The 12315-nt window shown below is 37.9% G+C and overlaps 1 protein-coding gene across 2 annotated transcripts; it reads left to right on the plus strand.

Moving 5' to 3' along the window:
* The first annotated feature begins 2904 nt into the window (after positions 1-2904).
* Positions 2905-11580, plus strand: LOC119501929 (BTB/POZ domain-containing protein 1-like). Of its 2 annotated transcripts, none has more exons than XM_037792713.1 (8): positions 2905-3572; positions 6526-6682; positions 7723-7828; positions 7917-8114; positions 8275-8467; positions 8572-8659; positions 10456-10602; positions 10716-11580. In XM_037792713.1, exons 1-8 carry the CDS (start codon positions 3106-3108, stop codon positions 10872-10874), a joined length of 1515 nt encoding a protein of 504 aa, XP_037648641.1. In that variant the 5' UTR covers positions 2905-3105; the 3' UTR covers positions 10875-11580. The 2 variants fall into 2 exon arrangements, with proteins under 2 accessions (XP_037648641.1, XP_037648645.1); XM_037792717.1 differs by having other exon boundaries at positions 8338-8467.
* The last annotated feature ends 735 nt before the right edge of the window (positions 11581-12315 follow it).

The raw sequence follows: 12315 nt of genomic DNA on the forward strand, positions 1-12315 counted from the left end.
CAAGATATATATTTTTAAAATTGAATAACAAATTAATATAATGCATTATACACTGCAATACAGGCAATATGAAACATTAAATAAATGAATCATACAAATAAATGTGTTTATGTTTATAAATGTATATACAGTGCCTTCAGAAAGTATTCAGACCCCTTCACTTTTTTCACATTTCGTTATGTTGCAGCCTTATGCTAAAATCAATAAAATTACTTGTTTTCCTCATCAATCTACACGCAATACACCACAATGACAAAGTGGAAACAGAATTTTAGAAATTTTTGCAAATTTATTAAAAAGGAAAAGCTGAAATATCACATTGACATAAGTATTCAGACCCTTTACTCAGTACTTAGTTGAAGCACCTTTGGCAGCGATTACAGCATCGAGTCTTCTTGGGTATAACGTGACAAGCTTTGCACACCTGGATTTGTTGGATGGTTCAAATATAAATTATATTTTTCAAAAATGTAATAACAAATAAATAATATGCATTATACACTGCAATACAGGAAATATGAAACATTAAATAAATGAATCATACAAATAAATGTGTTTATGTTTATAAATGTATATATGTAGATATAATTGATAGACTATATATGTGTGTAAATATGCTTATATGTGTATTATGTGATTTATATATAAATATAATGTAAATATGTCAGTGAATAAAAAACAGGATTTATACAGTGGTCCCCAAAAATGTAATTACCCATTTTAAAAGGTTACTATTTGGATTCCTTAATACAGATGCAATGCATATTTTTGTTGAAGTGTTTGTTGGATGGTAAACACATACTGTATAACATATTTTTAGGCAACAACAAAGTTAAACGTTAGTTGATTCAATTTATATTATTTAAAATGTTCCTCTGTTCTTGCTGTAATCATAAAGATATTATTATGTTATCCTCCTGCTTCCTCCTCCATAAATAAAATGTTTATTATGGCAAAATGATACATTAACAAATGCTGATTTACTAATAAAAACAAACTTCGCTTTGCTGCACATAATGTAGGAAATTGGACATTATATTGCCACTGTCTCACCCTCCTTAAATAAAAAGTCAAAACATTTGTATCCTGTATTTCTAATATATATCACATCTGCCTAGATGGATTATTTTCTTTTTCTTTTTTTTATTTATTCGTCCTTTGTTTTGAGTCTCAATGTCGCGTGCTTGCTCCTTTTCTTGTCACTTCGTGTTTGTTTGTTGTTCTTGATCTCAATAAAAGTGGGAGCCCAAGGGAAGAGATGGTCATTACCCGTCTGAAAATAGGACATACAGAATTAAACCAAACACTCCATAGAATAGGCAAGCCCCCAACTGGACTATGCATGCTCTGTAATAAACCGGAAACTATCAAGCATGTTCTTATAGAGTGCAACAAATATGACAAAGAAAGAAGGTGAATTGCTATCAGGAGTAAATGATACAATGGGGAATCTGCTAGGAAAGACATCTAAGAAATTGCACAATCTTCTAATTAATTACTTAAGGGCAACAGGAATAATAGAGAAAATGTGATTATTATTAGTAGTAGTATTATTGTTATTATTATTATTATTATTAATTTTATTTTATTGTTATTTTTCCTGCCAATCTACTGCTCCACACTCCAGTGCAGTAGGTGGCGGTAATGCACCTATAGGCTGGTTTGCCAATCGCCAATAAACACCAAAGAAGAAGAAGAATGCATATTTTTGTTGAAGTGTTTGTTGGATGGTTAAAATATATAACTTATTTGTAGGCAACAACAAAGTTAAACGTCACTTATAATAATATATTATGTAAAGTTTTCCTCTCTGTTCTCGCTGTAATCATAAAGATATTACTACTGTTATCCTCCTGCTTCTTCCTCCATAAATAAAATGTTTATTATGGCAAAATGATTCATTAACAAATGCTGATTTACTAATAAAAACAATCTTTGCTTTGTAGGAAATTGGACATTATATTGCCACTGTCTCACCCTCCTTTAATAAAAAGTCTAAACATTTTTATACTGCATTTCTAATATAATAATAATAATAAAAAATATTTATATAGCACTTTTCTAAACAAGGTCACAAAGTGCTTTTCAGAAAAAATTAAATAAAAATATACAATCAATCAATCAATCAACATTTATTTGTATAGCCCTTTACAATAACCAAAAGGTATCCAAAGTGCTTTACATTAACATTAAGAAATAACAGGAATAAAAACAAAACATGTCATAAAATCATAAAAAGGTACATAAGAAGCACGAGAAAATATCACAGCGCTACTAGGTATTAAAAGCCAATCTAAATAAAAAAGTCTTGAGCTTGGATTTAAAAAGTACTAGGTCAGTAACAGTGCGTATATCAGGGGGTAACTTGTTCCATAGTTGGAACAAGTTAATAAATAAATATATATCTCATCTGCCTAGATGGATTATTTTGTTTTACTTTTTTTAAATGTATTTGTCCTTTGTTTTGAGTCATTAACAAATGCTGATTTACCAATAAACAAACTTTGCTTTGCTGCACATAATGTAGGAAATGGGACATTATATTGCCACTGTCTCACCCTCCTTAAATAAAAAGGCTAAACATTTTTATACTGTATTTCTAATATAATAATAATAATAATAATAATAATAAACTTTATTTATATAGCACTTTTCTAAACAAGGCTACAATGTGCTTTTCAGAAAGAAAGAAAAATATATATAATAAATAAATATATATCACATCTGCCTAGATGGATTATTTTCTTTTTCTGTTTTAAAATGTATTCGTCCTTTGTTTTGAGTCTAAATGTCGCGTGTTTGCTCCTTTTCTTGTCTCTTTATGTTTGTTTGTTTGTTGTTCTTGATCTCGATAAAGTTAAGTAAAAATAAAAAGTATTTTGCCGGAAGTGCGTCATCTGTGGAGAGACGCTAGCTGAAGCTAGCTGGCTAGCAGGTCACGTTAGCTAGCTAAACATCACAGAGCGAGCGATGGCGTCCCTCGCGATGGACACCACGTAAATACACAACGACGCATACGGTACGGTCGGTGTGTCCTCGTGTGTCGTTAACGGTGCTTTGCAGGAGTAGCGTGCAGAACAACAACAACAGCAGCAGCGTGTCGTTATGGCGACCGGGAGCGGCGGCAGCTTAGCGTCAAACCATGACGGGCAGGAGGCAGCCTCCAACCAGCCGGTTCAGCCGGTTCAGTCGGTTCAGTCTGGCGCTGCAGCGATAGCGGTGCTGCTCTCCAACGTGCCAGCCTCCGGCTCCGGTCCCTCCGGTCCCTCCGGTCCCCGGTCCGCCTCCCCGCCGCCGGTCCTCGGCTTGCACCGGGAGCCCATGTACAACTGGCAGGCGACGAAGAGCTCCCTGAAGGAGCGCTTCGCTTTCCTCTTCAACAACGAGCTGCTCAGCGACGTCAGGTTCATCGTGGGGAAGGGCAGGCAGGCCCAGAGGATACCGGCCCACCGGTTCGTCCTGGCGGCCGGCAGCGCCGTGTTTGATGCCATGTTCAACGGAGGCATGGCCACGACCTCGGCGGAGATAGAGCTGCCCGATGTGGAGCCTGCAGCCTTCCTCGCACTGCTCAGGTAGGACAGGTGACCACCATGCTGCACTACATGGTCTAATGCAAGCCCACCTTTAAGTTACTAGCTTATCTGATTGATGCAGTTACATTTCATTTAGTTACTGCACTGCACACTGGGGAGAGCTGAATGGGAACATCAGACAGTAACAGTGGGTACATTTAATAGTATAAGAGAAGATAAGATAAATATACAATAAACAGACTATTAACACAATTGCACAAGTGGAAAATGATATTGCACAGTGACAATGAATGAATGAAATGAAATTCCACCTGAAAATATCAGGTTATTGTCAGTTTTTTGGTGTGTAAGTGGTCTACTGGGAGCAGTGCTGGTTGTGGAGTCTGACAGCTGCAGGAAGGAAGGACCTGATAACCCTCAGATCATTAACCCAGATTTAAAAGCATTAGCCAAGTACTGTGAAGCTGAATCAATTAGTTGATTAATGGCATTTTGCAAGCTAAAATGACACATATTCTCTATTCCAGCCTCTAAATTGTGAGGATTTTTGCTACTTTTCTTGTGATGGTGATTGTGTCTAATGTGATGGAACAAAACAAGCACACGTCACTTCGGGCACTATGATGGGCATTTTCCACTATTTTCTGACAATTCACCAGATCAAACAATTAATCAGAATAATTAATAGTTGAATCATGGAAGAATCAGCAGATAAATCAATAGTGAATGATCTGATGATCGTTTTTTGGAACAGCCATGTGAATATGCCTGAACAGCGGCTCACTAGAAAGATTTTTAATTGGGACATTTTGCATGGACACTCCTGCATTAGTGAGGCGAAATCTTTATTTTGTATTATTGATTTATTTTGTATTTTTTTCAAAACAGATTACAGTGTAATATTCATGATACCCGACACTAGGGCTTGGCGAAATCGAGAAAATCAAATATCACAATATTTTTGACCAAATACCTCGATATCGATATTGCAACAATGTTGTAGGTTGACTTTTGGTGCTTTGACAAAATATTTACACAATGAGAATTTTGATAAATAATCATAAGTAATGTGGATATAATGACTAAGTGGGTAAAGGAAAATAATAGAACAGTCTGGTAAGTTCAGAAAATTACATCACTTTACTGTAATGCAGCCTTTAAAACCAGGAACACCATGCTATCCAACATCTAAGATGATATCTAGTCTCGTATCACAATATCAATATAATATTGATATATTGCCGAGCCCTGCTCTGCATAAATAGTTCCTGATGTACAAAGATAGACGGTCTATTAAATTACAAACATACTGTCTGAGGAAAAACAACTACAGTGTATAGAGCCTTATGTGAAGCAGACATTGGCCAGAAGTCAAAGATCTCTGTGTGCTCAGGAACATTTGCATCAGCTATAGAACCAGGTTTACCGGTCTCCCTGAAGAGAAAAGACTATGACTATGTTAGCTATGTGACAGGTAATTTGTGACGAGTTCCTCTGGATGAATTATTATAGTTTTAGAAAAGGAACCATTTGTGTGGCAGCTGGATTTTATTTGTAGTTGAATGGTACAGGAGACAAAGCTCTTTGTTTGCAACGTAGTGTTTTTCGTGTCTGACAAATGTATTGTCACTGCGGTATTTTGAATTTATTTTCTATTTTCTGGTTTCTTATAAATCCATGTGGGCACGGCATTTGTAGGTGCATGACTAATTTGCAGCCCTAGTGCACTTTATTTCAAAATGGTATTCACATATGCTTTTTGGAGCAGGCTATCCTTTGACATGTTTTGATATTAGTGCAGATATAAGTGCCTGGTTTCAGATACGATATCGATACCTTACTTTAAGATATAAAAAATGTGTTTTTATACTAACCCCTTTTTTCCTTTTGAACAAAAGAAGTAAAACATCTCAAAAGTTAAATGTTTTGAAGACGAGCAGCTGTACCAGAGTATTTCCCAAATAAATGCAGTCTAAAATTGGCAAAAATGATGATGTAAATCAGGTAAAGTAAGATAAGATAATAAATAAACATAAATCTGACCAGACATTTGATGACATCTCTTTTTGACAGTTTTCGATTCTCCATGCAACGGACAGATTTCTGTTGGTAGCAAAGAAATACTGACGCTTGATACCCAGTCGTAGTGCTTTTAAAGGGAAATATCTATTTTGACACCATCTTCATACCACAAATTAATTTCTGTTCAAGATTTGTCAGGCTAAAATTTGATGGATAACTTTTCTGAATTATACAGCTATTTCTATAGCTATATACTGTGTATATATACATACACCTACGCAGTAGGTTTTCTAAAATATAAAATTCAGAATTTCTAAAAATATTTTGATCATAAAAGCAGTGTTTTTCATGGCGTTTGGAGCAGCTAGTGTAGCCAAAATATTTAACACTGTGAGAGAGAGCACGTGCCAGAGCGAGCTAGATGTCGTTGAAAGCAAGGCAAGAAGTAGGCTAAGGCGTGCGACTGAATGCACATTCCTACTCAGAGCTGCCTCTACGCCTGTACGTCACAGCCGGAAAAACAGCTCTGCCTCAAGTGCAAGATGTTTGATAGTGGTACGCCATTCAACTTTCTGCGTAGGGCTGTGGATTGAATGGCCACAATGGGGAAATGCAAGTTTTCCGAGGGCTGGCTTGACAATCCCAAATGCAAAGCCTGGTTGGTTAACAATTTCAAATGAGAAAAAAAAACTGGATGCTAACTTTGTGTAAAATCGTTCAACATCTCCACTATGGGGAAGGGGACAATTCTAAGCCTTATGCAAGAGCAAGAGCACTGTGGTCTTGTCCCAGCATGCTCTGCACCCCGAGTCACAAAGTCAAATGGTCTGAAATATCTTCCGAGAAATCTTGAATTTGAGTCTGGAAAAGTTTGGAATTTCGAAATAGAAAATGTGTAGGAACCCTGATTATACTGTGGATAACAACATGAATACCTGACCGTACACATCGTTTTCTTTCCTCTGTGCAGGTTCTTGTATTCTGACGAGGTCCACATTGGTCCGGAGACTGTGATGACGACTCTGTACACGGCTAAGAAGTACGCGGTCCCCGCTCTGGAGAGTCACTGTGTGGAGTTCCTCACCAAGCACCTCCGAGCCGACAACGCGTTCATGCTCCTCACTCAGGTTATTGTCACATCTATTGTATAGTTGACACTTGACCCTTAAACTCTCTGGCATTAACTTTTGGTTTTCCACCTTAAATTTCATTTATCCAAATTATAAAATCCATATTTATCTCGTTAGCACCAGAGATATCAATTATTATACAGACACATTCAGATATTTTTACGGTTTTCATGTGCTGAGGTTTTGCGTTATCAGTCTCTGAGATTCTTGAATTTAAGTTTAACCCCTATAGTATGGGAGTGGCTTCAGAAACTGCTTGGCCAGACACCACCAGGAGAAACTGAAATATATGTTCACATATGGCACCAAAATAATAGATTTTTAAAGTAGAGCAGGAACAGAAGGTTTCAATGACAGCTTGGTGTGATTTTTAAGGGTGTTTCCTGGGGCAATATATGAAATAATGTAATAACAATTTTGCCTTGTTCGTTCCATCTGCTGGAAAATGTCTGACAGCAGCTCTTACAGTGGAGGATGAATCCGTTTTTCTTTCTTTGTATCCCCACCAGACCATCTTCCAGCCATCGATGGTTGAGTTTTTATGACATTAGCTGTTCTATTTTTGGTTTGTGCTGCCGTTTGTCTGGGTTCAGCAGTCTGCTCTGATGCTGGCTGCTACGCCTTCAGGCTGCATGCTCAGCTGCTTTCTGATAAAAAAAAAAAAAACGCTCCTTTTTGCTTTTCCAACACAGCGACAGGAAGAATAGTCGTCCGTAAATCACCTAAAGCAAAAAGAGACACATTCCCAGCAGTGTACTCTTAATTATTAGTGTCATTGCTTGGTTACTTATTTTAATTTCATTAACAATTTATGAAGTTTGAATGATATTTTTCTGAAAAAGCCGAATTTATCAGACTTAAATATTGGATTTCCCAAATCAGGTGTTGTTAGAATACAAGATATGGAAAAATCTACAGACTGTTTTAACATATTATTTCCCCCAACATCTTTTTAAAACTCATTTGGTGCATGTAAAGTAAATGAACAGTATCAACTAATAGATTCTTATGTGGCCTCTTTTGTGCTTTCATTACAGGCAAGGTTATTTGATGAGCCTCAACTTGCCAGTCTCTGCCTAGACACCATAGACAAAAGCACTGCAGACGCAATAAACGCTGAGGGCTTCACAGATATTGACCTCGGTATGTGACTATTCTTGACCAGATATTTCCTTTTCTGTAGCTTGTTTGGATGTGAACTGATGAATACTCTGTGTATCTGTATGTGTAGACACCTTATGTGCAGTGCTACAAAGAGACACACTCAGCATCAGGGAGAACCGCTTATTTGGGGCGGTGGTACGCTGGGCAGAGGCCGAGTGTTACAGACAACAGCTTCCCCCGACCTCGGAGAACAAACAGAAGGTTCTGGGGAAAGCGCTCCCGCTCATCCGCTTCCCGCTCATGACTGTTGAGGAGTTTGCTGCAGGTAGGCGCACCACAAAAATATGACTTTTTTTCTCTTTCTACATTGGTACTTTTTTTTTTCCAACACTGACTATTTCAGCCAAACATATTGGTCATGTTCCTGATGTGTCCATACAACTCAAACCACAGAAACCAGCTTGATATTCTTTCTTGTGCAACAGGGCCTGCCCAGTCTGGAATATTGTTCGATCGGGAGGTGGTAAATCTGTTTTTACACTTTACAGTAAACCCCAAACCACGGGTCGACTACATCGACAGGCCGCGCTGCTGCCTCAGGGGGGAGGAGTGCAGCATTAATAGATTCCAGCAGGTTGAGAGTCGATGGGGGTACAGTGGTACCAGCGACAGAATCAGGTGAGATGGCGAACATCGGTGGTCACTTGTTAATCTCAACAAACCGAATTGAAGTTACGTTTTTGTCTAATTTTCTCTCTCTGTCTGTCTTTCTCCCTCTGCAGATTCAATGTTAACAAAAGAATATCCATAGTGGGTTTTGGCTTGTATGGTTCAATACATGGACCGACTGACTATCAGGTCAACATACAGGTACATAATGATGTTAAAGAAAAACCCTTACACTGCTAACATCATCAGTGTGTTTGTGATGGAGTTGTAATTTATCTGACTTTTTGGAAGGGCTGTGTATCATTACGTGTTTGTTGTTATATTAGTACCAATACAATACACCAGTTCCAATATATATATATATATATATATATATATATTTTTTTTTATATCTTTAAGGAATATAAACATAATTTTTTTTATTTCACAAAAAAGCCAATCTTCTCAAAAATCCAATGTTTTCTTAACACAAGCAGCATTGCAAATGTAAAGGGTTAAACAACTAAATGTTTTTTTTAAAAGTATAAAATCAGCAAAATGATGTTTTAAAGGTGCTAAATACAGGACTAGGAGCATTTCTATTACCTCTCAACGGCTCTCAACATGGCGACGGTGAGCTGGTGGCTTGCAGCTAATGGTGCTAACAGGGCTAACAGTTCAAACAACGGCGGAAGTGCTGACAGAACTAATAGTGTTTACCGGAGGGGGGGTGCTACACTTTCATGACGTTGCCGTCGGTCGGGACAGCGTTATCAGGTGTAACTGCCGTATGAGAGCAGTGCAGAGCGGCGGTCGTGAGCTAGCCAGTGTGGCACGTTCACATGCAGGAACATGCACTAAAAGCACGCATGGCCGGCCTGGCTATGTCAACAAAGGACGGAGAAGCTCAGATTACAACACACAGAGGGAAGTGACTTCATTCTCTGCTCAGGAAGACATTACGTTATTCAAATAATTGTTTACTGCTATATTAATGCTCTGAATATCAAATTTAGCAGATTTTAAATCAGAAACTGTCTTGTAAAGAAGTACAAATCTGAGCATACATTCCATATCAGTGCTGACCGTTTTTGATACATTTTGTTCAGAAACCCTTCAAGGGTTGATACCCAGCCCTACTCTGTGGTGAACCTACTTTCCCCTCATCCTGTATGTTTTGTAATTCCTCTTCAGTTAGAGGTTACCTGCATATCCCACAACTAATCTGTATTACCCCAGGGAACAAGTGTGTGTGTCCAGTTGAGACAAAGCAAGACACCATTGTCTTGTATCAGCATTGCATTATGATCTGTAGAGACCACTGCTGATAGAGAGATAAATTAAGATATACTATATTGTCCCAAGGGGAAATTGTACTTGGGCAATAGTGCTGCACGCAGCTGCAGTCAGCATAAAACAATGCATAGCCAACAAGACATTACAGTATCAGTATCTCAGCCTTTTTAACAGTGGATTTTTTTCCTGTGTGATTGTTCAATTTCATTGTAAACTAACTTACAGAAAAAACTCTTAAATCGAAAGCCTAAGATGTCACAGTACTCGATAGATGTGAAAGTTAATATTTGATGATGTATGGGGCATCCTGGAGATCTATGGGACTAAAGCACCAACTGTGTAAGATCACAACATCCCTACGGTCACTATAACATTACATTACAGGTCAAAATGTCCAAACAAATACTTGAATGAGGGAATGATTTTGGATGCGCCACATCTCATGTTCAATACTTTTTGCATTGCATTATGTTACAATTTGAGCCAACTAAAGCGGGTATAATTTAGTCACACTATAAAGGGACATATCGCAATATATAGTGGATAGTAAATGATTTTGGGCAAAGCCAATACTTCCAGTTACCAAACTGTAAAATACACCACCAAACAGATGAACTGTGAAACACAGAGTACTCTGCCAGCTGTGTTTTTAAAGTAGATTTTTTTCTCCTTTGCACCTTGTTGTTCATTCACTAAAGACATTATCCTGTTCTGTTCTGTAGATCTTAGAGAGCGACAAACGCATTACACTGGGGTCGAACGACACAGGCTTCAACTGTGACGGCACAGCAAACACGTTCAGAGTGATGTTCAAAGAGCCTGTGGAAATCCTCCCCAATGTCAGCTACACTGCATGTGCCACCTTAAAGGTCAGTCTGAACTTGCAGTATTTAAAATATGTATAGTTGCATAAATGATCTGTTTTAACTCACGGATTAGGATTAATCTATTACCTGATTTTTTTTTTCATTTAACACTTCAGGGCCCAGACTCCCATTATGGCACAAAAGGGTTGAAGAAAGTGACCCAGGAAACAGTTACGGGGTCCAAGACGACATTTTTGTTTTTTAGCTCACCAGGAAATAACAACGGTACATCAGTGGAGGACGGGCAGATACCAGAGATCATCTACTACAACTAGACTGAACACGGTGTCATGCAGGTACACTGAACCAGAGAGACCTCAGACTGCCACGAAGACTGGACTGCTGGACATAAATGTAGTGCCTCATGACCCCTTGGAATAACGAATGTGTGTGTTTGAGAGAGAGAGTGTGTGTATATATGCTGTATGTGCGTTATCTGTCTATACAATAGTGGTGTACAGACATGATCAAGAATGTGGAAACAAGTGTGAAAAACAGCTTTTTGGGTATAAACTGTATCATCAGTTGTAAATGATGTGAATACTGATGTCCTGTCTGTGTGTTGTTATCAGTCAGCTGCCAGTGCAGGGGTTCATCCTGCACCAGTGAAACTAGAGAGACAGCTACCATTTGTTGGTCGGCACCATTTCATTTTATTCTCTCAGTTTTTGCTGATGCATTTACCGGAAGTATAATATTTGCATATTTTTTATTGTGCACTGTTCTCATTTATTCAGCAGGTGTCTTCAAGTACTTTGTTTTTGCATTGTATGAAGGATCCATGTGTGTTATGTAACTTCGCCAGTGGTACATGCTGTAATTTATGACTTCATGTTTGCTTAGCACTTCATTAAAATGAGAAAAGAACACTAGAAGAGCGCTCCAGGACTTATGTATATGGAAAAAAAGGTCTATTTTTTGGCTTTTTGGCAATAAAATGTGGTAAGATTGTTTCCTTTGATAAACTCCAGATGAAGTTGGTCTTGGGTAAATCATTTATGTATCATTCCTCTTTCTGTCACTAGGTGATGCCAGATACTCCACACAGCCACTAAACAGATTAACTGTGGTTAGATCAGTGGTGCCTCACAGCAAGAGGGTCGTAGGTTCAAACCTCCCACAGTCCAAAGACATGCAGGTTCATTGTTGACTCTAAATTACCCCGTAGGTGTGAATGTGAGCGTGAATGGTTGTCTGTCTCTATGTGTCAGCCCTGTGATAGTCTGGCGACATGTCCATGGCGGTGAAATCTGACGTGTTGTGAGATGATCAAGGGGATAAAAAGGACAAAACTTATGATACACAAACATTTAATTTGCCTCTTCAGGCCGTTAATTATTCAAATGTAGCAATCTGAGGGAGAAGGTTAAATTTGGTTGAAGTACAGGAGTCACAGATAAACACACAATAGGAAGTATTTAGATGTTTTACTTAAGTAAAAGTACCAATGTAAAAAATACTCTGTTACAAGTAGAGTCCTGCATTTAAAATTGTACTTAATTAAAAGTACAGAAGTATCATCAGCAAAATGCACTTTAATATCAAAAGTAAAAGCACTGGTTCTACAGAAAAAATGTTTATTATATTACATAATAGTGTTAAAATGGACTGTGGATATATGTGGAAGTATTTTACTGTTGTAGCTGATTGAGGTCGAGTTAGTTTTTTTTTTGCACAATTTTTATTTATTCATCACACTAAATACAGAAAACATAC

The sequence above is a fragment of the Sebastes umbrosus genome, chromosome 2 (assembly GCF_015220745.1).
Source record: "Sebastes umbrosus isolate fSebUmb1 chromosome 2, fSebUmb1.pri, whole genome shotgun sequence".
Taxonomy (NCBI): domain Eukaryota; kingdom Metazoa; phylum Chordata; class Actinopteri; order Perciformes; family Sebastidae; genus Sebastes; species Sebastes umbrosus.